Source organism: Podospora pseudocomata, chromosome 7 (assembly GCF_035222375.1).
Source record: "Podospora pseudocomata strain CBS 415.72m chromosome 7, whole genome shotgun sequence".
Classification (NCBI taxonomy): Eukaryota; Fungi; Ascomycota; class Sordariomycetes; order Sordariales; family Podosporaceae; genus Podospora; species Podospora pseudocomata.
In genome coordinates, this window is record NC_085891.1 from 1,293,447 (window position 1) to 1,317,103 (window position 23,657).

The 23,657-nt window shown below is 52.7% G+C and overlaps 9 protein-coding genes across 9 annotated transcripts; 4 read left to right on the forward strand and 5 right to left on the reverse strand.

Annotated features, from left to right (window-relative positions):
- Nucleotides 1-663: 663 nt before the first annotated feature.
- QC762_705430 (uncharacterized protein) lies at nt 664-3,117 on the forward strand (the record flags this gene model as incomplete). Its single annotated transcript, XM_062893395.1, has 1 exon — nt 664-3,117. The coding sequence occupies one exon, from the start codon at nt 664-666 to the stop codon at nt 3,115-3,117; it is 2,454 nt and encodes an 817-aa protein (XP_062739193.1).
- A 351-nt stretch (nt 3,118-3,468) lies between these two features.
- ECI1 (dodecenoyl-CoA isomerase) lies at nt 3,469-4,939 on the reverse strand. Its single transcript, XM_062893396.1, has 2 exons — nt 4,486-4,939; nt 3,469-4,422 (listed from the first exon to the last, which is right to left on the reverse strand). The coding sequence occupies exons 1-2, from the start codon at nt 4,510-4,512 to the stop codon at nt 3,619-3,621; spliced, it is 831 nt and encodes a 276-aa protein (XP_062739194.1). The 5' UTR covers nt 4,513-4,939; the 3' UTR covers nt 3,469-3,618.
- Nucleotides 4,940-5,281: 342 nt separating this feature from the next.
- RTC2 (putative vacuolar membrane transporter for cationic amino acids) lies at nt 5,282-6,436 on the reverse strand (the record flags this gene model as incomplete). Its single annotated transcript, XM_062893397.1, has 1 exon — nt 5,282-6,436. The coding sequence occupies one exon, from the start codon at nt 6,434-6,436 to the stop codon at nt 5,282-5,284; it is 1,155 nt and encodes a 384-aa protein (XP_062739195.1).
- Nucleotides 6,437-7,325: 889 nt separating this feature from the next.
- QC762_705465 (uncharacterized protein) lies at nt 7,326-7,946 on the forward strand (the record flags this gene model as incomplete). The annotated part of the gene is made up of 2 exons (XM_062893399.1): nt 7,326-7,389; nt 7,462-7,946. 2 exons carry the CDS (start codon nt 7,326-7,328, stop codon nt 7,944-7,946), a joined length of 549 nt encoding a protein of 182 aa, XP_062739196.1.
- Nucleotides 7,947-8,581: 635 nt separating this feature from the next.
- On the forward strand, nt 8,582-11,890 carry QC762_705460 (uncharacterized protein; the record flags this gene model as incomplete). Its single annotated transcript, XM_062893398.1, has 2 exons — nt 8,582-11,283; nt 11,340-11,890. 2 exons carry the CDS (start codon nt 8,582-8,584, stop codon nt 11,395-11,397), a joined length of 2,760 nt encoding a protein of 919 aa, XP_062739197.1. The 3' UTR covers nt 11,398-11,890.
- Nucleotides 11,891-12,511: 621 nt separating this feature from the next.
- On the forward strand, nt 12,512-16,391 carry QC762_705470 (uncharacterized protein). Its single transcript, XM_062893400.1, has 2 exons — nt 12,512-15,220; nt 15,275-16,391. Exons 1-2 carry the CDS (start codon nt 14,708-14,710, stop codon nt 15,869-15,871), a joined length of 1,110 nt encoding a protein of 369 aa, XP_062739198.1. The 5' UTR covers nt 12,512-14,707; the 3' UTR covers nt 15,872-16,391.
- Nucleotides 16,392-17,689: 1,298 nt separating this feature from the next.
- QC762_705480 (uncharacterized protein) lies at nt 17,690-18,385 on the reverse strand (the record flags this gene model as incomplete). Its single annotated transcript, XM_062893401.1, is given in 2 exon segments — nt 17,690-18,309; nt 18,328-18,385. The coding sequence occupies 2 exon segments, from the start codon at nt 18,383-18,385 to the stop codon at nt 17,690-17,692; spliced, it is 678 nt and encodes a 225-aa protein (XP_062739199.1).
- Nucleotides 18,386-18,947: 562 nt separating this feature from the next.
- RPL32 (60S ribosomal protein L32) lies at nt 18,948-21,268 on the reverse strand. Its single transcript, XM_062893402.1, has 5 exons — nt 21,028-21,268; nt 20,738-20,862; nt 20,466-20,587; nt 19,849-20,376; nt 18,948-19,748 (listed from the first exon to the last, which is right to left on the reverse strand). The coding sequence occupies exons 1-4, from the start codon at nt 21,065-21,067 to the stop codon at nt 20,268-20,270; spliced, it is 396 nt and encodes a 131-aa protein (XP_062739200.1). The 5' UTR covers nt 21,068-21,268; the 3' UTR covers nt 18,948-19,748; nt 19,849-20,267.
- A 142-nt stretch (nt 21,269-21,410) lies between these two features.
- On the reverse strand, nt 21,411-23,631 carry XDJ1 (DnaJ-like protein xdj1). Its single transcript, XM_062893403.1, has 4 exons — nt 23,206-23,631; nt 23,071-23,129; nt 21,926-23,014; nt 21,411-21,869 (listed from the first exon to the last, which is right to left on the reverse strand). Exons 1-4 carry the CDS (start codon nt 23,237-23,239, stop codon nt 21,774-21,776), a joined length of 1,278 nt encoding a protein of 425 aa, XP_062739201.1. The 5' UTR covers nt 23,240-23,631; the 3' UTR covers nt 21,411-21,773.
- Nucleotides 23,632-23,657: the final 26 nt, after the last annotated feature.

Below are 23,657 nucleotides of genomic sequence, written 5' to 3' on the forward strand. Positions count from 1 at the left end.
AGCACTGGCGCCCAATTGCAGCGAAGGCTTGGCGATGGACGTTTCAACGCCTGGCCTGGCCTGGCCAGGTAAGGAACGGAAGCGGGAATCGTTCGTGATGCCGTTCTCACCCACCCACCAATCCAACGGGGGCAAAACGGGGAAATTTGGACATGCCGATGATGTCACAGCCACAAAAGGACTGTTCCCTTCCCACCACCAGGAATCAGCTTTCTGGGGATTGACCCCGAGAGTGCGTGAGTTGCCGTGAGTGCATATCCCACATGCAAGACCCTGGGAGAGACCCTGGGGTGATCCCCATACGATCGGATGTTGGACCGATCAAGATGGGAATCTGAGGAGATTCTGGACCTGGGTCTCCAGAGTATTTTTGTCGAATTCATAAGCGATACTTTTTGCCAAAGTTCGCCAAATTTGCTTTAACAGGGCTAACCCTAACCCTTCCAACCCGTAAATCCAAGGACAACCATCAGCCAAGCTCCAAACCACCTGGCAGCTTCCCAATCACCAATCCACATTCCCAACTCGCGACAACAACTCAACCACCACCCTTCTCAAACCTTCCCAACCCAACCCTCCATTCAATGGAAAACCCACGATAATCCCACCGCATCCCTTTAATCTATCCACCACTGCTGCGCCAGCAGCCACCCACCACCAAAAATGACAACCACCACCTCCCCCCCCCTCGACCTCACCACTCTTCCAGGCCCCTACCCAACCACCACCTCCCCCATGATCTTCTCCTCCCCCTCCTACAACCTCCCCCAAATCCGCACCCTCCACAAATCACTCCACCATGCCATCGACGACAAGTCCTCCCGCCTGCGCACACAAGTCGGGGGCTCCTACCGAGAACTCTTGGGGACAGCCGACACCATCGTCGCCATGAAGTCCGAGATCGAAGCCGTCCATCAAACCCTCTCCGACATGGGCTACAAGTGCGGCCGCGGCGTCGTCGGGCACAAGATGGATGCTCTCGGCAAATTTACTTCCGCCACAATGGGAGACAAAGCCGCCAGCGGGAGGGAGAGGCTACTAGCCGGCTGTCTAGGACAACTAGATGCGATTTTGAGGGTTAGAGAAAAAGCCAAAAGAGGTGAGAGGCTGGAGACGGGGGCGAGGTTGTTTGTTCTTGGACGGTTATTACTTGCTGCTGCTGCTGGGGGACAGCAGCAGGGGAGTGATGAGAAGGAAATGGGGCGGAGGAGGAGGGTTTTGGAAAAGGGGCACAAAATCAGACTGATGGGCGGGATAGATGCTGATTTGAGGAGGTATCACAAGCCTGGGACGGGAGATAAACAACAACGCGAGGCGACGTTGGTCAGGGCGCTCAGCGCCTATGCTTTGGCTACCAGTTCTGGGGCGAGGGATGTGCTGGGATACTTTTTGAGGGTGAGAGGGGAGGCGATTGCGCTTGCGCTCGAGGTGGACGAGGAGGAGAGGGTGGCGAGGAGCCCGGAGGATGTGATTAGGGCGTTGGGGCTGTATACCCAGACGTTGCAGGACGTGCAGGCTTTGGTTCCGGGGAAGCTGGCTGATGCGCTGTTGAGGCTGAAGAGGGAGAAGCTGCTTGAGAATGAGGAGTTGCTGAAGATGGAGGGGCTGAGGTTGGATGTCTACAAAAGGTGGTGTGGGGATGAGATTCAGTTTTATACCCCGTTCATAAGACATGATGATCTTGATGGAAAGGCGGCGAGGGAGATGCTTTTTGGGTGGGCGGATAAAGGGAGGAAGGTTGTCTTGGAAGGGCTGGAGAACACACTCAAGGAGATGGGGGAGTTCAAAGCCATTGTTGAGCTGAGGACGGAGGTGCTCAAGCTGTGGATTTCAGAAGGTGGCAAGGCCAGGGGCTTTGATCCGTCGGAAGTGCTGGACGAGATAAGGGAGGCTGTCAACAAGCATATGCTGAGAGTGCTGGAGCAAAAGGTGGCCAAGTTGAGGTTGGTTGGATCAGAAGTGTCTGCTGCGGTGGAAGCATGGAAGGAGGGGAGGAGTGATCAGCATGAGAGCCTGTGGGATATGGACTCGTACGATACGGACTTGTCGAACGGGGCTGCCCAGTTCACTCAGCATGTTGTGTCTAGGCTGTATGGCCGGAATGATGATGTGTCCAAAGCTGTGGCGAGCTACAAGTCTTGGTTCCGGGTCATTGATGATGTTGGAACTGTTGTCGACCAACTGAAGCGGCAACGGTGGGATAACGATGTGGATGAAATTGAAGATGAGGAAACCATTGAGGAACGCCAGCAACTACTCGCCAAGGACGACCCGGCGGCTTTGGGCAAGCATTTGAACGAGTCCCTGGTTAAGTCGTTCAAAAAGCTCGACGAAAATCTCTCCACGCTCTGGAAGGAACAGCAAGATAGTCCTGACAGAGGGCACATCGCCATGTACTTCTTGCGAGTTTTACGGGATATCCGGTCTCGGCTGCCCGAAAATGCAGAGGTCAAGGGATTCGGGTTGGAAGCGGTGCCGTCGCTTCACCAAGCGCTCGTGTCGACTGTGGCCATCTCTCCGCTGGACGAGTTGGCCACAGTAGCTCTGGTGCGTAGGACTGTGGTAGGAAGAAGTCTCTGGGAGGGCGAGCCTGCTTTGCCCAGCTCCCCGTCACCGGGGGCGTTCAAATTCCTGCGAAATCTCGTGGGGGCCATGGGTGATGCAGGCGTTGATCTCTGGAGTCCCACTGCTGTTTCTGTGCTCAAAGAAACTCTGCGAAAGCAGCTGTCCGAAGTGTGGTTGGAAACAGTCAGCAAGTTGACCGAGGGCCTTGAACCCGAGGTCCAGACCGAGACTGAAGAGACCCCAAAGCCTGAGGCCGAAGAAGGGGCCTCGGATACGTCAGATCCCAAAGAGGAAAGTCTTGAGAGAGAAGCTGCCAAGACCGAGGCTGTACCAGACATCGTGCGGCACAGAGATCTTTTGGTGCAGTGGCTCTACGACATCTATTATCTCTCTTCCTTCCTCGGCACAGATGACACATTTAAGCAGCTCTCCGACGTCGTCCTCTCGAAAACAGACCTGGAACACAGCGCAACTGCCAAGCAACGGCTGCAAAAGACATCGCAGGACTACTTCAAGCGCACCAGCCTGCTGTTTGGTCTTTTGTCGTCATAAAACAGGACCATGATGCCGCTTGGGGAGAAGAGCAAACACCGCAAGGTATTCCGGAAAGTCTTGCTGGTCCCGTATAGTGTTACTGCCCCGCACTGTGAAAAGGGTCGCGCTTTATAAGCTTAGAGACGGGAGGGAGGTTAAAGAGCCAGGACGGGGGAGCATGTGATGACCTTGTAGCGTTTTACTTATTCTACCAAGAGAGGAAACCCAACCCTACAAAGTGGTTGGCTGGTTCTTTCCTGGTAAGCGGGTAAATTTCGATTGGAGGGCGTTGAACGGCTGTCCGTCGGGGCTGTTGCAACCAACCCCCCCTTCGTCGCTAAGCTTATGGAGGGATTCGCCTCACAGGAGTAGGGGCTGCTGTAGGGAACTTGTCTGATTTTTGGGAATACTTTGTGTTTTGGTTTCTTTCATATACCCCCTTCTACATAGATGGAAGCACTTTTAATAAACATATCAACATTTCTAATTCCAATCCTGTTTTTCCCCCACAAAGGCAACCTAAAGCTTATGCCTCTTCTTCCCACTAGCAATCTTTTCAAACTCCCCCTGCGGCACCCCGCTGACGAACCTCTCCAGTCCAGCAAACACCTCGGCGACGTTGTGGCTGTCGAGAACCTCCCTCTCGGGACGACGAATCAGTTTCTTGATTCCGAGCAGCGACTCCCCAACTAGATGCTCCCCGAGCTTGTCGTCAATTTCTGCCAAAACCAATCTCTTGAACTTTTCATCCTCCCCGTCACCCTTGCCGACTTCTGAAAAGACCTTGTTGACAAACCCGCACTGTTCCAACTGCGCGCTCTCAATCTTGCGGCTCATGATCAACGCCTCGCCTGATCTGGCAGGTCCGAGTTTTTGGACGAGCTGCCTGGAGGCACCGCCCTCGGCGACGAGGCCGAGGGATGAGAAGGGGGTCAGGAGGAAGGTGTGCGGGACGGCGTAGATGAAGTCACTGAAAGAAATGAGGGCGGCGGAGAGGCCGATTACAGGGCCGTTGAGGGCGGTGATGAGGATTTTGGGGTGGGTGTAGAAGGCGTGGGTGGCGTTTAGGTTGTTGGCTACGAAGGAGGAGAGCCATTGCTGATGGGGGGTGGTGCTGGAGGTGGAGGGGGTTGTTCGGGTGATGGTGACGTCTGCGCCGGCGGAGAAGAAACGGCCTGTTCCGATGAGGAGGGTGATGAAGACTTCGTCGTGGGTGGCGACCTGGCGGAGGGCTTGGGCGAGGTCGTAGTACCCTTGGCCGTTGAGGGCGCCGAGCTTGGTGGGGTTGTTGATTGTTATAATGGCGAGGCGGCCGCGGTATTCCTGTCAGGTTTTGTCAGCATGGTGTATGTGAGCGGTGAGGGTGAGGCATGGGGACGGACTTACCACTTGGATGGGGGAGGTGGACGCCATTGTGACAGTGTTGTCTCTCACTGATCGTTCACAAACAATGAGATGAACGATAAGACGATGAGATCGAGAATGAGCAGGTATAAGTCATGAACTGGGGACCTCCCCTGAAGTAGTAGTGCGCGCGCGGCTGTCAAGGGGTGGTGGCTGCCAACTGACGGGAAATCTGGGGTAAACCCCACATTTTGGACCTCGGCACGCTCGGCTCGGTTGGTGTCCCCCATTCTCCCCGCATATTGTTCCAGGGGGTGGTGGTTGGAGGTCAAAGGAGAAGATTTACGAAGGATTAATCATCCATGGATGGGATTCCATGTTGGGGTGTTGAGAGATCTGATTGCAAGATGCTGGTACCTCTGTAGATGTGTTATGAGACACTCAGAGTCCTCTTTACAAGCGGCATTGCTTTAGGTACTCAGATGTGGCTCGTGCATAGATATTGGGTTAGGGTTAGCAGCCAAAAAGTACGATTTAAGAATCAACCGGAATTGCGAATTCAAGGAACCTGACCAGGCGGCAGCCTGGTTGAAGTGCCGATTTTGTAGGCCTGACAAGTAGCCAACCAACCAACGCCAGTGAGCATCACCAAGGACAGATGTGCAGAATGAAGGCCACTTCGAGCCTCTGTACCAACCCAAATCGCAACCTCAACAAGGCTGCCAATTGCCAGTATAATAAACGGTTACTGTACCCGTAACATAAATTCATTTTAACCACCTTTTCCCAGCCGTTTTGTTTTCTCTACCTACCCATATATGCCCAAAGACCCAAAACCTTATGCGTAATTAGAAACCCCCCTCTCCAAGACCGGCCGTTGATCCCACTGATCCCCAGCAATGCTCTCCTCATCATCCTCGTCCTCACTCCCGCTCACACTCCCCTCGTCGTCACTTTCCTCATCCTCCTCATCCCCCTTGCTGTACAAGAAAAACTGCACAAAGATGCTCATGTCCAAAAACAGCGTCCCCGCACTGCCGGCCAGCCACGACAAGTTCACCAGCACATACTGCCAGTAAATCCTAGCCGCCTCCCCATCCTTGCACTCCCCATCCTCCCCGCAAACCGGGTCATAAGCCAGAATCGACAGCACATACGTCAGATTCCCCAAGCACGCAAACAAAAAGAACAAAATCGACACCCCCTCGGTCGACTTCCTCCTCCAGTTGAGCAACAACTGCGGCAGTCTCGATCCCAGATACAAAACCGCACACAACCACCCAAAAACCTGCCCCCAAAAATCCATCTGCAGAGGATCCTCCTCCCCCTTCCCACCCTTCTCCTCATTCCCCCCGTACCCCCTACTCAACCACCACCCACCCACCCCCGCCGCACAAACCATCAACACAGCCGAACTATTAAACCCCAAACTCTGCAACCTCGTCGGCGGACTCGCCCTAACCTTCTGCCCCTGCCCACCAGCTCCCTCCTCCACATCAATCATCGGCACCGCCGGACTCAAATGCGTCCAGCTCCCCCTCCTTTCCAACTCCCCTGCACTCCCATAAACCCCCTCGCTCCCACTCAAAAGCCCACTTCTCTCCCCGAGCTCATCAGCTCCATTCCTCGCTGTCGTGCTCGTCGTCTTTGGTAGTGCTGGTGCTGGTGCCGGAGCAATAGGATCATCACTCAGCGTGAAACCCCTGTAATAAAAACACTGCCCCAGTAGTACAATATCGGCAATGGTGTAGTAGATCGCCAAAATGATCATCGTAGGCAAAACCCCTTGCATGACGGCTCCCAGGATGTTGAACACGTCGCCGAGGAGCCAGACGACGATGAACTGGATCGAGAGGCCGTCTGCGCTGGAGCGGCGGAAGTTTTCGATGATTTGGGGGGAGAAGACGACTACCCAGCAGGCGATGGAGATGGAGCCACAGATGCCGGATATGGCCTCGACGTCGAGGTTGAGGGGTGCGGTTGGGGGGGCCATGGTGGTGGCGCGGTTGGTTTGGTGTGCTCAGTTGTTGGTGTGTATGGCGGATGTTGTAAAGATGAAGGATGAGAATTAAAGGGGGTAAAATTCGGCTGATTGATGATGACGGGTGGTAGTGGATTTAGAATTGTGTCGATGTGTTTTAATGTCCGGATTCGGAGTTGGTTGAGTTTTTATAAACTGATGATATAAACGCGTGATGTGCGGAATTTAAAGGGGCGGCGGAAATATTAAAAAGCAAGACAGTGGGAACTTGAAAAAAAAAAGATTGTTGTGTCAAATTGAAACTGAAAAAAAAACTTTTCAAATGAATCTCTCTCTCTCTCTCTCTTTTTCTCACGGTCAACGACACCCAGATTCGATGATGATTATGGGGCTGCTAGAGAGGAATGAAAAGGGAAGAATAGACAAGGGGGGAAAAATTTAGAGTTTCAGACGGTACATGCAGGTCCGACGACAGCAGAAAGAAAAGGCAGTTTTTCTCGAATCGCGAATCCCAAACTTCTCGGTCTTGGGTGGCTTTGAAAGGGGGCGGGTGGGGGTTGTGGTGGGGCTGCATGACGCCACTGCTTGGTTGCGGGGAATTTGTTCTAGCGCCGCGGTGCACTTCCAGTGAGACCCACAGTTACAATGTTTAAAAGGGCTGCTGGCCATCAAGGTATCACCACAGTGGGAATGTGGCTTCAGTACGAAGTATAATCTTTGAGAGACTTTTGAAATGGCAAAGATCAGGGCTGGAGGTGATAGTTAAGCTTTGAAAAGGGACGGAATGCAGTTTGTCCGGCAATAATTCCAATTTTCTCCATAGAACATGCACTCTGTCAAAGCTTACAATTGAAAGAGTGCATCCATCTCTTCAACACCACACAAGCTCACGATGAACAACATGGCCGGCCGTTTTACCAGGATAGCTGCCGCTGGATTGCGCAGTCTAGCCAGAGCTGGTCCTGGTATGTGAGCCTGCTGCCCTACTGCTGCGGTTCGCTGACCTGCTTATTATTCCAGCGACCTTTCGCTCACAGTGCCTTCCAAGTGCCTGCAGAGAAGAGCTTTCGGATCATCTGGGCCTGGCTATAACAAAGGGCCTGTCTCCGGCAGGATTGTTGAAGGACTCGAGCTCGCAATCGGGTTTACTGCTTTGGGTCTCGTCGGAGCTATCACGTACGATGTCACCGGCGAGGTTCTTCATCGTCACCGTCAACATCAGCTGGACAACCATACTCCCGAATTTCTGAGTGCATTGGAGAACAAACTACTGGGCCGGCCTGTTGAGCATGTAGAGGAGGACCCGGATCACACGGAAGCCCTGATCGACAATGCCGGAGGCACGTTGAGTGATGCCCAGGAAGAGCTGGCATTCCATGAGACTGACTTGGACGCTCAGTTGCACACCGATGGGACTCAGTTGGACAACGATGGCACTCAGTTGGAAGCCCAGGAGACTGAACTAGAGAGCGACGCGACTCAGTTTGACGTCCAAGAGTGTATCCGACAGAACCAGACCTAACTTGAGTCCATCCTCCAGAATGAAGAGAAAGACGGAGAAGCGCGAGCCGCCATGGAAAGCCGTCTCGACGACTTGGCGTCCAAAATGGGAAAGTTGAAGGTGCGCAACGTGTCAACCCGGAAGGTGTCAGCGAAGAAGGTGTCTCGGTTGGAAGACATTGTTCTAGAGTTGCAGGCTCGGCTGAAGAAGTTGGAGGCAGTGAATGAGAGGGCTGCTCCCAACGCTGGCCCAGAGGAGCCAACGCTGCGGGTTAGCTGGTACACCCGTTATCGCGTGTGCCGTCGTCTACGGCTTGGGAAGAAGCCTGTGAGATCTTGGAGGATTAATGCCCCACTTCCCCGCGCTCGCTTATCTAGACAGTGTAGTACAGTTATCGCCGCCGCACAGCAGGCCTGATAAAGCCAGATCAAACACTGTGCCTGAACCTCCGAGCTCCCTTAAATCCGTCATCAACTATATAAACTCCAACTAGCATCTGCAGCATCCATGGAACTGCTCTAGAATCCCAACCCACGCAGAATTACATGCCAATGAGCTACTGACGTGCTAACCCTTCCCGCTTTTGCCGCAACCAGTCCTGTGATTCTGCCGAACCCTCCCTCCTCTCTCTCGCCGGCGGACCCGGCGACCGGTCCATGCCTCCCTCTTATCCTCCAAACTTCCCAGCGACCTCCGCGGCGCACCAACAACCACCACAACTATCCTCCTCCCGAAGACGACCCCGCGTCGACTCCTACTCGGACCCCGACACCAACGACAACACCACCCGCACCGCCGCCAGCAACAACCTAGGCAAACGCCCCCGAGGCGAATACACCTTCTCCCCATCCGCCCAACTCCCCACCCCCCATCAACAAGACCCATTCCAGCCCATAATGTCATCCAAAGCCCAAGGCAAGCGGCCCGAATTCATAGACCTCACACAAAACTCCAGCCCCGGCCGGCCATCCAACAGCAGTTACGGCGGCGGCGGCGGCGGTCGACCAGGTGGCATCACAGGCCTACAACCCCATCTCGGTCCACGAAAATTAGTAATCAAGAACCTGCGCCAGACGACATCGACGCAAAGGGCCGGCGCGGACGAATACTACACCCGAACTCGAGCTGATTTGGATAATGCCCTGGACGCTATCTTTGCCGGCCGCCCTACAGGCGAGCCTATGGAGCTGCTGTACAGAGGGGTGGAGGATCTATGTCGGAAGGGCGAGGCGGAGAGCCTGTACAACCGACTGAAGGATCGATGTGACCGATGGCTTACCTCGGATGATGGCATTGGGCAGTTGAGGAAGGAGGTCACTGCCAATACCACGCATTTTAATGTAATTGAAGTTACGGCGGCGGTGATGGGGGTGTATCGGAGGTGGAATGCCAGGATGTTGATTGTGAGGAAGGTGTACTCGTACCTGGACAGGAGTTACCTGCTATTGCAGTCTACGATTGGGAAGGAGGACAAGGGGAGGCAGGGGGTGAATGATATGGCGATTAGTTTGTTCAGGAAAGCCGCGTTTGGGCCGAGGAGTGCGACAAAGGCATTGCCGCTTGGGGTGATGGTTCTCAGGGGAATGATTACGCTCATAATGCAGGAGAGGGAGGACCAGGAAAGGGAGCAGATCCCGGGCGGGTTGGATAGGGTGCAACTGCTGAAGGACTCGGTCACGATGCTGAAGGTGTTTGGGGTCTATGGCAAGTTCTTCGAGCCCTGGTTTTTGGAGCATTCATACGAGTTTTACAAAGAATTCGCCGAGCAGAAGAGTGAAAACTGTGGGTTGAGGGATTACATCAAGCACATCGATGCGCTGCTCAAGAGGGAGGAGCACATGTGCGACTTTTACGGGTTTGACAGCACGACGAAACGACAGCTGCTGCAGGACGCGCATGGGGTTCTCATCACGAAGTATTCGGAGAAGCTGCTTGACACTGGGAGCGTGGCTAAGCTCCTCGAAGCTGAGGACGTGCCTTCTATGAAGGCGCTGTATCAGCTGCTCAAGCTGTCCGGCTTGCAGAATAAGCTCAAAGAGCCGTGGGACAGCTACATCAGAAAGACTGGCTCAGCGATTGTCAGTGACACGGCGAGGGGCGACGAGATGGTCATTCGCCTCTTGGAACTGCGGCGGTCGCTGTACGTCATGATCCGGGATGCTTTCGACCAGGACGAAGTTTACAGTTACGGCCTCCGAGAATCCTTTGGCGGCTTCATGAACGACTCCAAGAGTACTTCGGCTTGGGGGACAGGTACTTCCAAGGTTGGCGAGATGATCGCCAAGTACATCGACATGTTGCTGCGTGGTGGCCTCAAGACTCTTCCCAAGTCCTTGCTGTCAGACAACAAGGACAAGGCCATCGCTGAAAGAAGCGGCCTCGCCGCCGCAGGCGACGAAGACTCTGAACTGGACACACAGTTGGGTCATGCTCTCGAGCTGTTCAAGTTCATCGACGGCAAGGACACGTTTGAAGCCTTCTACAAGAAAGACCTGGGTCGCCGGTTACTCCTGGGTCGCAGCGCCAGCCAAGATGCGGAACGGAGCATGATCACCAAACTTAAAGGCGAGTGCGGTGCTAACTTTACGCACAACCTCGAGCAAATGTTCAAGGACCAGGAGCTTTCCAGGGACGAGATGACGTCCTACAAGACCTGGCTGGCGGGCACAGGCAAAGCCACAAAGGGTGGTGTTGACCTCACTGTCAAGGTCCTGTCTCACTCTGCCTGGCCGACGTACAACGACGTCAAAGTCACGCTGCCCAAGGAGGTGTTGGAGCAAACCACAAGTTTTGAAACGTACTACCAAGCAAAGCACACTGGGCGTAAACTCACCTGGAAGCACAACATGTCCCACTGCATCATCAAAGCCCGCTTCGATCGCGGGCCAAAGGAGCTTTCGCTTTCTGCCCAGCAAGGTTCGGTCCTGATGCTCTTCAACGACGTCCCCGACGACACCCCCTTGTCATACAGCCAAATCTCCCAATCGACCTCTCTGACGGGCGCTGAACTCGACCGAACCCTCCAGTCCCTCGCCTGTGGCAAGTCGAGGGTCTTGTCCAAGGCTCCCAAGGGGAGGGATGTTTACCCTACTGATACCTTCACCGTCAACAGGGCGTTTGCCGATCCCAAGTTCAGGGTCAAGATCAATCAGATTCAGCTCAAGGAGACAAGGGAGGAGAATAAGGAGACGCATGAGAAGGTGGCGAGGGACAGGCAGCTGGAGACGCAGGCGGCGATTGTGAGGATCATGAAGAGCAGGAAGACGATGGGGCATGCGCAGCTTGTGGCCGAGGTTATCAACCAGACCAAAGCCAGGGGGGCGGTGGATCCGGGGGAGATTAAGGCGAATATTGAGAAGTAAGTTTTTTCCTGGAGGAAGATTATGAGGGGGAAGGTTGCTAACGTGGGGATAGGTTGATTGATAAGGATTATATTGAGAGGGAGGAGGGGAATTATGTGTATTTGGCGTAAGCGGAGGGGTTGCTGTCAAGGTGGAAAAGGGGTTTTATGAAAGTCTGTTTGTTTGTGTTTGTATTCAAGGGTATGGAATGGAAGCACAGCGAGGGAAATGCAATGGGATAATATGTTAAAAGCGCAAGAGAGAACTGTTCCTACGACTGGGGGTATTACAAAAGCGGGATTCGAGTACGATGATATGACGCTGTGGACTGTTGATGTTGAAGGGTAGCTTAGACATTGAGCGCAGAGCAGAGGGATGAAATAACTCAATGTTGCGTGTGTGTAGTATGAATGTGGGAATTCCAGGTTGGCGGTGGGTCGTGCCTTCCTTTCTCTGGGGTTCAAACAGTAGTACCAAAGACAGGAAAGAGCAACTGATACCTGTGAATCTCCTCTATTGGCGCGAAGTGACATACTGTTACCATCTACGCTAGGACCTTGACCCGTCTGAGAAACCACGGAGAGCATTTCTGTGAACAGCACAGCCTTACGGGTCGATTTAGGGTTCCGACCTATGTGATACCTACTTTACCTACTCTGCCTCCACCTTGTTCGAGAGGCTTGGAAAGAAAAGGCGAGGTTCGGACGGGTGGGATGGGGGAGGATGGTGTGGAGGTGCGGTGATGATGCTGTGCCCGGTGTGGAAGTGTGGCACATATATGTTGGTGTCGGGAAAAGTGGGTGTAGACTTACGAAGCACGCATGGAAGCACTGATTACAGTTCTTCTTCCAGATACAAAATACACAGTACCTTACGCAGGGCTGGACCTTGAAGCCAACAAGATAAAAGACGGAAATTTCCCACCATGAAGCTTTTCACAAGGTCCACGTTGGTCTGAGGCATGGGTGAGTAGTTCGGTGTACGCCGGACCTTTGCTCCACAGTCTTGATGGTGGTGAGGGTGCTGCCGTACGGCGCAGAACGGAGACCTGACGCAGGCAAGATGTCGGTTGATGACTGTGTCCGCAGCAGGTAGGTAAAGGAGGGGATAACACGCTGACTTAAGGGTCGTCAAATCAAGAGGTGTGGGTTCTCTTTTTGGTGGGAATTTCATGATTGTTATTGACATTGTTTCTTGTGTGCCTGATAGATCACTGGCTGATGGCAAATACTTACCAGAAATTGACGCTCAAAGGAGCTGTCAACCGAGTATGTTTGTTGGTGATTTGGCCTGTTCGTTTAATCCAGCGGTTAAGCGTCTGGCTATTGTGTGGAGATGAGGGTTGATGCCGGCCCAATCGGTGTAAGTGGCTGGGAGGGAGATGCCTGTTGGAAGCGCTGAAGGGATCTTGTTCCCATATTGGATGAACAGCACGGGCATTCTTGAAGAGAAAAATGACAGCTCACAGGACCTCTCAGGGCGTTCGGCCGGCTGAGAGGACGGGCTGAGAGGTTGTGGTTCGTGATGGTGTGGTTCCCCTCATGCTGTCATCCCAGTGGCTTGCATCGTGGACCACCGTTCCTGCACTCCGGGTGCCACAGAGACATTTCAAACCGCGCGGGGGATGCGGTGCCACGAGGGCAACATACGAGTGGCATATCTGACTGTCGACCCCGTGAAGAAGTTTTCTTTTCATGTTGTGACTCGGGGTATGCATCGTGAGAAGAAGTCATGGTGAAGAGGTTCAGTCAGGAGATACTGAAGGTAAAGGTCTCGACCACCGGCCAAGTGGACCTCATTTACACCCCCGTCGATGGTACGGCGGGGAGTTCCGATAACGCGAGCCCAAGCTCTGCGAGTCCACAGCTCCCGCCGCCGCCGATCCGGCTGCTTCCTTGGCCGGCCACACGTGGAGAGGCTGCTGAAGAAGGGACCCCCTGGCGAAGAAGGATTTGACGCGCCTTACACACAAGACCTCAACATGATGACGGTGGAAATCACCGACCGATGCTCATTCATTCCCCCGCTGTTTGAAGGATTTATCAAGCGCCTCCCTCACGCATTCACCGTTCCCGGTCAAAACACCGTTCAGTAAACCCAACGTCGCCATCGTCCTGTCGTGTGCCCTGAGGTGTGGGAAAGAGAAGCCATTCCATATCGAGACAGGACCCAATGGCCAGGTACCATTTATAAATTTCGCTTATGCGGAGATTTAACTGCTTTCCAAAAACACCACGACCGTGCTGTTTCCCCCGTGCCAGTGTCTTTGGTTCATCATCCAGATTTCGATAGAAGTCGAGCCATCGAATGGTTCATATCCAGCCGCTCTGGTCTAATCTGTACCTGCGTCGCCCATTCGGCTCGGAGCCAGGAACCGCGTCCGAGACCGCCACCCGCCATCAATATTCATCTCTTGTTTTTATTCATCCATCCCAAATGACTCCTTCCGTGGTCAGATGCCCAGCAAACGTCTGTGTGTTGGTAGGCGCGTCTCCACCTTTGGACCTGAAGTCGAAACAACCAGAAGAGAAAAAAGTCTGGAAAGATGGTTCCCTATCGTGAGAGATCAGGAAGATGCAGAGAATCAATATTCTCTGCAACCCTTGTTGGGGGCGTGAGCAGCTCCAATAAAATAGGAAAAGGCTGCTCAATAAACACCACCTGAACCGGGCTCAGCCCCACGCACGCTGCACCCAACGGTGCATCTTGACCCATCTTGCGCGGTGCGGATGCCCTTCCTGGAGGAGCCCATGCCTGCGTCCACGTCCCGATCTGGGAGGGGCTTCCAGGGTCCCCTGGACCTCCCAAGACTGTTGGACTGGTCTCGCCCGCTGTGCCGCTGCTTGTTTCTATTTTACTCTTGGGCTCTGCCGTTGCTGCTTGCTCTCTCTCTGTTTGGGTGGTGCTTGTTTCCAACACACACCTCTCCGTCGTCACTCGTTCACCCTCACGGCCAAGGAGATATTCACTTATCTTCACGAGTATTCCGTCAGTCAGCTGGAGCCTTCTCCTTCCAAACTCGGCGACGGCATTATCGCTCAAATTATACCGCTCTCGCAAGCCGTCTCATTGGTGTCCAGCTCGTCCCACGCGGCAGTCGTATATTTACCCGGCCTCCCCATATTGACCTACCAGCAAATCCAGCTGGTCCAGGTCCTCAACCAAGGCCAAGTCCTGCAGGGTGGACTGGGGAAAAGAGAACAGGTCGATATAATACAACACGACATCTTTGCCCAGGCCAATGCTTAGTGTCAACTACCTTACTCTTCACGTCCAACGCCGATCTGTTTTGTCTGACCCAGTCCGATCGTCCACTCAGTCACTCGTTAGGGGAAAAAAAAAATAACAGCTTCAAAAACTTGGGTCGTGGTACAAGGTGATGTCGCACAGGTGAAATCGGAGCCATTTCCCGCAGCCGCGACACAATACAGACATAAAAAAATGGCCGGACAGATAGTAACCAGCTCCTCGGGTTGGGCCCGCCGATCACAACCTTCATGGACCAACATCCTGACCCTCTTCGCTTGCTTGGCCTGTCACGCCTTGGCCTCCACACCAGATGCCCCTGAGTCTGTCGAGACATTGATAATCGACACCAGAAGTCCATACAAGACAGACAATGGGTGGGTGATGCTTTCACCAAGAGACGCGGAAGACTGGAAGCAGTGGAAGAAGCGTCAGAACAACAAGGACGACGACGAGGACGAGAAATCAAGCTCATCAGCCAAGCCATCAGTAACAACAACATTCGCCATCGTTGCTGGAAAGCCCACACAAAGCAGCACTACATCTTCCGAGACCGCCCCAAGCGCCCTGCCAACACATCTCGACAGCTTGGCCTCTGGGTTCAAGGAAGGATCTAACGGTGATCCCAACGCATGCCCCAAATTCATCAACTGGTTCCTCAACACCCCCGAGTTCAAGGAGTGCTACCCCCTCTCCATGCTCCTCGATGTAAGCTTTTCATCTCCATCCCTCTTCCCCTCCCATATATACTAACCCACCCAGCACTCCAAATCCTTCTTTGACGCCCAGCGCTCCCCGGTAACCATCACCCGCACCCTCGACGCCACCTGCGCAGCCAACGCCACCCGCTGCTCCCAGTACTTTGCCCAGCTAGCCCAAAACTTCACCTCGACGGAAAACTGCGGCAATGACTACACCTGGGGCACACCCGCCATCGTCAACACGTACAAGGCCATGGTTGCCTACGCGCCCATTTATAGTGTCGGCTGTTTACGGGATGAGAAGACGTCGGCGTACTGCTTTGCCAATGCTGTGGGCAACACCACCAGCAGGGGGAACACTTATTTGTACACCCTCCTCCCGTTCAACAAGAGCTTGCCTGGGAGTAGCGTGACGACGTGTGACGAATGTACGAGGCAGACGATGAATATCTACCAGGCGTCGACGGCAGATAGGAGGCAGCAGATCAGCCTGACGTATGAGGGGGCCGCGAAGCAGATTAATCTTGTTTGCGGGCCGGGGTTTGTGCAGGAGACGCTGGCGCCCGAGGCGGTGAGGAGTTGGGCGGGGAGGAAGGGGAGGGTGGTGGAGTGGACGGGGTTTGGGGTTGTGATGGGGGTGTTGGTGTGGTTGATTTAAGGGGGGTTTTTTTTTTTGGTCTGTGAGGCGCGTGGTTTGGTTCTTGTTCGATACCCCCTTTTTTTTTGTTTTGTTTTTTTTGGAGAGAGCGATTTCTACGACATACTTATTGAACCTTTTGTCGACATACATGCACACAAAAAGACAGGTTCACACACGTCCTTTTACGGACCATCTTTTGGAAAAGATGGGGAACTGCATAATTTCTATTTATTTCTCCCTTTTGGAAGGGAAGATGAAAATGTGGTGGAATGGACACAGAAGATTGGTTGAGGATGAGGATAATGGTTCTAGAATTTTGCGCGGCGTTCCTTTGGGAAGATTACTATGATTCGGGGCAAGGAAAGATTCATGACGGGTTGGTTAATATGATATTATTCGAGCGTGGAGTTCGTGTACATACCTTTATGATGTTTGTTTCTGGCTCGTATCGACCTTACTTTACTGGTCTACAACTGCTCAACAAGACCTTGTGTTAGAGAAATGTAATGTTGATGTTTATTGAAGATGTTGACCTCTATTTGTCTACATATCTTGCTCGTTGTGCCGTGGCCTATCCATCAGTTACCTCACTGCCATTGCCCTCCGGCTGGTTGTCCACACACTGCTTCTGCCTCCACCATGCTGTCTGATATTATGCCGGCTTACTGACAGCACCACACGCACAGCATCACACTCAACACCGGACACACCGGCACCATGACGTGATGCAAGAGTATACTTGAACTGAAAAGATGGATGGAATGTTTGAATAAAAGAAAGCAATTGAAAGGAGCGTATATGACCATATATATACCCAAAAGAACACATATAACCAAGCTGCCAAGCTCTCTACAGCCCTACCTTCTTCACACCGTAGGTACCACACGTGTACCTTTGCAATATACCCAGTTATCCTGCTCCTTTGACCTTTTTCAATAGTTGCTACACAGTGAGAAAACTGCCAAACCTCCTTATCACCGTAAAAAAAAACCGACAATCACTGACGTTTATACCTAGGTAGTTTTTGTCACAGAATATCTCCACCCGCACCATTTAATGGCCAGCATAATGCAAAACATTGCCATATACCATGGGCATCACTGGCATCACTGGCATCACTGGCATCACTGGCACCATTGGCACAGTGACCATGCTGCCTCCATAGAACCCATTGCAAGAACAACAACAGCAGCAGCTTTGAACATGCATGCGATTCACCACAGGTGCAGGTTGCCACGCGGCCTGACCCGAAGTCACCTGTATGCTGCAGTTGTCATTGACAACTTGAACCAATGCACCTGGCCCTTGACAATTAACAACAATCGAGGCGTTTTGTCCTTGGCCGCCATTATTGACAACAACTGAGGCGCTTGGTCCCTGGCCGTGATAGCTAACGCTGTGTGTGTAAGATGTGAGAGGCTGCGTAACTGTGCTGACTGTTCCCACGGTCCCTGAAACCACGGTCCCTGAAACCTGGCGGTTGCCGGTGACGTTTGTCCGGGGTTTGGTTTCTGGGACGGTGACCAGACTTGTGCCGGGTGTCGGTTTCTGGACTGGTTTGCTCGTTGTGACCACTGCTGGCTTGGCGGGTATCGGTGCTACCACTGGTTTCCTCGTGGCGGGGACGACCGGTTTTGGTATTTGCTTTGGTGTTGGCTTCGAGGCTATCGGGAGAGGATAGAGGGCCATCAAGAATTTCTTGTCTCCATCCGACAGGACACTGTTTAGCGGTACGGGCTGGATTTTGTTATGCGTGTCTCCAATCTCTATCCGGTAATGCATGATGGAGTGTTTGTCGTACGGTGCGAGCTTTATTCGTGGGGACTGATGTTTCTTCTAATTATGCTGCACCTTTTCCGCAGTCCATCCTGTCTTTGCCTGTAGGACCCTCCGGTTCCAGTCGGCACGACAGTCTGGATGTCCATGTTCGTGCTCCATGCCCAACTCATGACCTAACTCATGCAATATTGTGCGTTGGAGCCACTGCCTTCTTGTTTCCGCCGATTTTATTGTCGTCGACCGATTAATCCATAAGGTGGGCTTATTGGGGTAACGCTCTGCATCGCGGGCAAGGTAGCTACAAGACTCCTTGTCGTTGAACTGGACGCGGATGTCCGAGTCGCCAGAAGTTCCGTCTGTAAAGAAGAAGAACTTGATCCGCAGAGGAAGTGAGTTGTAATGCTTATTGACAAGCTGTTTCACATAGTCCTTTTCTTGTGTCGTACCGTTAAGGAAGCGCACTTTCAGCTGGCGCTTATCGGAAGGCCACAAGAGGTCGTTTCTAGCTGTTCCGCATACCGGCGCTGGGGATATGCGCCGTGAGAATGTGATCTCATCATCCTCATCGTCCTCATCGTCATCATCACTATCGTCAGAGTCGTCATCATCGTACTCGTCAGAATCATAGTCGTCTTCTGAAATCTCAGAGTCGTTGGTGGAGCGGATAAGAGCGGCGGCTATCCTCAACTAGGTACGGGCAACATAGGACTTCAAGCGACGTTTAGAGCGGTCCCATAGCCCGGGTTTGGTCATGTTTATCGTATCAGCCAATAATTCTGGCTCTGCTTCGCACTAAGAATAAGGTAATAAGATGGTCGTAGGATCCGGGATACAACCGCCGTCGAGAGACGTGAGGGGGTTGCTCAAAGGTCGGACCAGCTGAGAATGAGAACGCAGCTGCTGTTGACTGCCTAAACACATGGAAAGCAGGTCTCAGCCTCGCCGCCATGTCGTACAAGACATGCGTGCGAGCCTTCGAATTCATGGCGGCCGTTCATTCGCTGAACCTCCTGATTTACTCTCTGCGACGGCATTGCAATGACTTCGGGGCTACCAAGGGGTAAGGGCTGTTTTTGCATTTCAACTTTCCCTTAACCGTTTGATTAGGGCAGAGTGGATGGGATATCATATTTTTGGCTGGGTATTGTCGTATATGATAGTTAGCGACAGAGCCGGCCATGATATGAAAGCCTGTTCTTGGAGAACAATTCTAGAATGATGGTGAGATTATTCATCATCTTCTTAACCCGAGGTTGAATCATGATCAACAGACAAGATCCAAAACAGTCACATTCAAAAACTCAACTCATCTCCTCGGGCCGTAACAAGAAAAAAAAAAAAAAAGGAGGCAAAAGCCAAAACATACAACACCGAGAATTCCCCAGTGGTCACCCGCCTGAGTACTGATTCGGCCCTTCAACCATTTGACTAGGGCAGAGCGGACGGGATGCCGTATTTTTGGTTGGGTATGGTCGTATGTGATAGTCAGCGTCAGAGCCGGCCATTATGAGAAAGCTTTGCTTCTTGAAGAAACAACTCTACCCTGTAGCTATTCAGGCACCACATCTCGATATCAGAACGATGGCGAGATCATTCACCATCTTCTTAACCCCAGACTGAATCATATCAATAATGAGGACCGAGCAAACCGTCACATCTGACCCAGGTCCCCAGCTATCCCTGATGAACGATCCATTAGCCAAAAAAAGAAAAAAGAGATAAAAAAGACTAAAACATACAACACCGAGGATTCCCCAGTGGTCACCCACCTGAGTACTGATTCGGCCGGTCAGCTGTTTGACTCGGGCAGAGCGGACGGGATGCCGTATTTTCAGCTGCGTATGGTCGTATGTGATAGTCAACACCAGAGCTTGCCATTATGACAGGATCGGTGAAGAGCTTTTCTTGGAGACCGAACTCTTACCCCTATATCTCGACAGTCTATTGACTATGCAGACATGCTTCATGAGCTCAGAAAGAGAACAAATACAAGAGAAACGGCAAGTAAGCACTAGAGATGTTCTCTTGGATGTATCTCAGGAAAGGCAAGTGGCCAAGTGTCGAATCATTGATGCTAGGACAACAGCTCATCATGGTATGTTTTTCTTCAAATCTTCTTTGAACAGGCAGTCAGTTAGAAAAGGGATAATATGAGACTGCCCAGAATATGGCCAAAAGCCAGAGGAATCAGCCACGAAAGACAGGAACTGACATACACATAGAACTCGACACCAGTAATCATATCATCACAAAGAAAGCCTCAGGAGTATGTCAAGATCAATTGCCCGCTTTTTTAGCCCTGTCCCAATCATGTCGAATATCCTCGGTTTTGTCATGCCCCAGAAGTAACCCTTTGCTGATTCCGGTCGTCAGACCTTCCCGGTGAGAAGTGAACGCCCATTTTGACAGAATTTCCCCAAGAAACAAAGCACGCATTAGTTGTTGTAAGCTGCCTCGTTTTGTTCTTTTTTTTGCCTTGCCCGTGAGACGGAGCAGAGCTCTGGGTTGTATTCCACTAGCTTCTGAATTTGTTCGCTAGTTAAACCACAGACAAAAAGCAGACCTTTCCCTAAGAACCCCTGAGATGCCCCAAAACACGAAAAGATGATGTTGCCCCGCAAAGAGTGCTGACCATTTAGACCTCGGTGGTGACCTTGGCCTTGGCGTTGGTGACCTTGACGGATAATTGCTTGGCTCTGGCAATGATCTCGATGCGCTTTCTGGAGGAGACATTGTGGGCGATCCTGTAAACAGTTAGTCAGTTTTGTTTGTTCAAACCTCACTCGGCAGCGTTCCATATTCGCGGGCTCGATACGGGAGGATGGGGACGTACTCGGCAGCATAGGTCTTGTTGTGCATGAGGAGGAGCTCGACGTCACGGACGTTGCTGACGAGGAAGGCCTTGTGGCCGGAGGGCATCATGTGGCGGGTCTTCTTGTTGGAGCCATAGCCGATCTAGAGAGTATTGCAACCGCACAGGTTAGCCACTGTCGTTTGTAGTCCGTGACTTGTGAAGTCTAATTGTCTGCCCGGCCTCGAAAAAAACAGCAGCAATTCCGCATGCTCAATTCGAGGCTCCCCCGAGATGAAAAATGTGCCACATACCGAGGGCATAGCAAGGTTGCTCTTGAACCGTCTGCGGACTCTGTTGTCGATACCCTTGGGCTTGCGCCAGGCCGAGTCCACCCGCATGAACCGGTCACTCTGGTGGCGGGTGAAGCGCTTCGTGCCTGTTCAGAACCATTCTCGTCAACAATCATGTCCTCCAATTTTCATCCGTGAATCGCGGGTGGTTGCTGTGTTGTCGCCCAGATCGAGCGAGGGAAAAACATCGTGTGTATGATTTGTGCGGATAGTGTCGTCGGGGTGGGATATTTTGGATTCGTGGTACGTACGCTTCTTGACGATCGGGACGTGCTTCTTGGCGGCAACCATCTTTGCAAAGTGTTAGAAATCGACTGTATCAATTGAGCGATGATAGCGGGGGTGCCGGTACATACCTTGACGGTGTTTTGTCGGATTGATGGTGGACGATGGGCTGGCGTCGATATCGGGACCTACCTTGGGAAAAATTCCAGAAATTGGGAGAGCTGGTGGGCTTAGGGCTGGTGTGGAAAATTGTTAGACAGGTGGCCTGTGCGCACAGACTAACTCGCCGCGGAATCTTGGCAGTTGCGGCACAGATTGTCAATGTTGTGGGGCCCAAATATCTTATCGATAAGCCTATTTCCGTCATTGATGCAAGCGATATGAGGCAGCATTCCTTTGCTGGACGTACGAGGAAGAGTTGGAGGATGATATGATCCCCGAAAAGCCATGATCCATTATGAAAATATGAGTCTATGTGCTTGCTGAAAAAATGCTACATCACCCTCAAAAAGCAGCGCCGGCCCCCTCAAAGACCTGACGCTATCATCTATCGATGCTTGATATTTCCCCTTGTTGAGGAAAGTCTCCTTGGTGACGTGCCACATCATGGCCCTCAACAGACCCAGCATCCGAGGGCGATCAGGGGACACAGTCTTTCACTGAATCTGTGGTGTTGTAGACCACGACAGTGGACTAATCCTGAAGCCGTCTGGTCCAATCTTTTGACAAACGCCCAGCCCGCCGAAAATCCCATCCTACACTTGAAACTCCTTTACTGGGTAGCGCACTGGGGGCCGCCCTCACCGTCATCCTCGTCTTCCTCCCACTCCCCGCCGCTGTATCTGGGGTCTCCTTGGTGTGCGCCCATCTAGATTTGAGTCAGCAGTGTTCAGTTTTCATCAGTCCGGGAGAGAGAAAACATACCTCTTCAATGTCCGCATCGTCCGTGAATTCGACGTCATCAATTTCGTCAACAGCAATAGGGGGTCCTGGAGGAGGGAGAAGCTTCTTCAGCGCCTCGTGGTCGTCGTCACTCTCCAGCCAGCCGTCCTTGGGGAACTCAATCTTGACAACAAGGTACAGGTCACCCTTGGCCTCACCGCGCTTGTGAGGCATGCCCTCGCCCTCGACCTTGAGAACCTGGCCGGGACGGAGGACCTTGCCGCGAGGGTAGTTGATGTGAATACCTCTGCCATCAAGGTGCTTGACCACAACGCGAGAGAAGCCGGTGAGAGCCTCAGCAAGCGTGACATTGAGGTCGGCCGAGAGATCGTGACCGATACGGGTGAAGACGTCATGGGGCTCCTCGACAAGGTGGAAGATCAAATCGCCGGGGGTTTGGTCTGGCAATTGGTCTGCCTCGCCTTGGAGCACGATGCGGTCTCCTTGCATGGAGCCACGGTCGATGTAGAGCTCCAGCGCCTTCTTCTCCTTGACAGTCCGCTTGCCCTTGCACTTCTTGCACCTGTCCTTCTCCTTGTAGTAGTTGCCCGAGCCCTCGCAGTGGTCGCAACGAATAATTTCTTGACGAGCGAGACCTGGGCCGAATGGGCGGAGAATCTCTCTGACACCCTGACCGCGGCACTTCTCGCATGGATTTGGCGCAACCTTCTCCTTCGCACCGCTGCCCTTGCACTGGCTGCACACAACCTGCTTCTCGGCGGCGAACTTGACAGTCTTCCCCTTATAAAGTTCTTCCAGCGTCACCTTGTAGGCCTGCTCTTCGTCGGGGCTGCGTCTGGGACGTCTGGGCATACCACGGCCACCGCCCGGCATGCCACCCATACCGCCCATGCCGAACATCTGGGAAAGGATGTCGTTCATGTCCATGCCCGGACCGCCCGGGCCGCCGCCTCTTGATGGGTCAAAGGCAGCCATGCCATGGGTATCGTAGAGTTCGCGCTTCTCGTCATCACGAAGAATCTCGTAGGCTTGTGTGATGGCCTTGAACTTGGCCTCGGACTCGACACGCTTGTCTTCGGAGACCTTGTCGGGATGGTGTAGCAGGGCCAACTGGTTTGTAATCGTCAGTGTCTACCGGGTAAGACCCGTGGTGGCACAGTACATACCTTTCGATAGGCCTTCTTGATATCATTTGGGCTGGCAGACTTGTCTACGCCGAGGAGAGCTGCGAGTAGGAAAATTCGCAGTCAGTAATCTTTCAGACAGCCAAGGCTGCCTAAAGGATGTAGGATGCGACTCACCGTAGAGATCAACATCTTCTTCTTTGCTGTCCATGATTGCGAGACCCCGTTAGCTTCGGATTTCTATAAAATTGATCCGACGTGTGATAGCCGTATGCCGCAACAATTGTCCAAATGCGACTCTGTGGCTTTCCGGGGATGGCGGGGTGGTGTCGAAGTTGGTTGATGGTAGAGCCTTGGGAAAGCAGTGGTGTTGTAACTGATTTTTTAGCCCATGAAGGTTGCGCCCCGCGTTCCAGGCTGTAGCGAGAAAAGTGCTCCAGAGTGTGCCAGGATTCGAGCCACGACGCCCAACTTTTGCTGGGCAAGCAAACAGTTTTTAAATCTTAACCTTTCGCCTCAGAACAAACATTAGACGAAAGGCTGGTGAAACATTTTATTTGCTTCAAGCGTTTCCAAACTCATGTTTCTTACAAGCCTCCCCCACTGATCCTAACCTCATAATGCTCCTT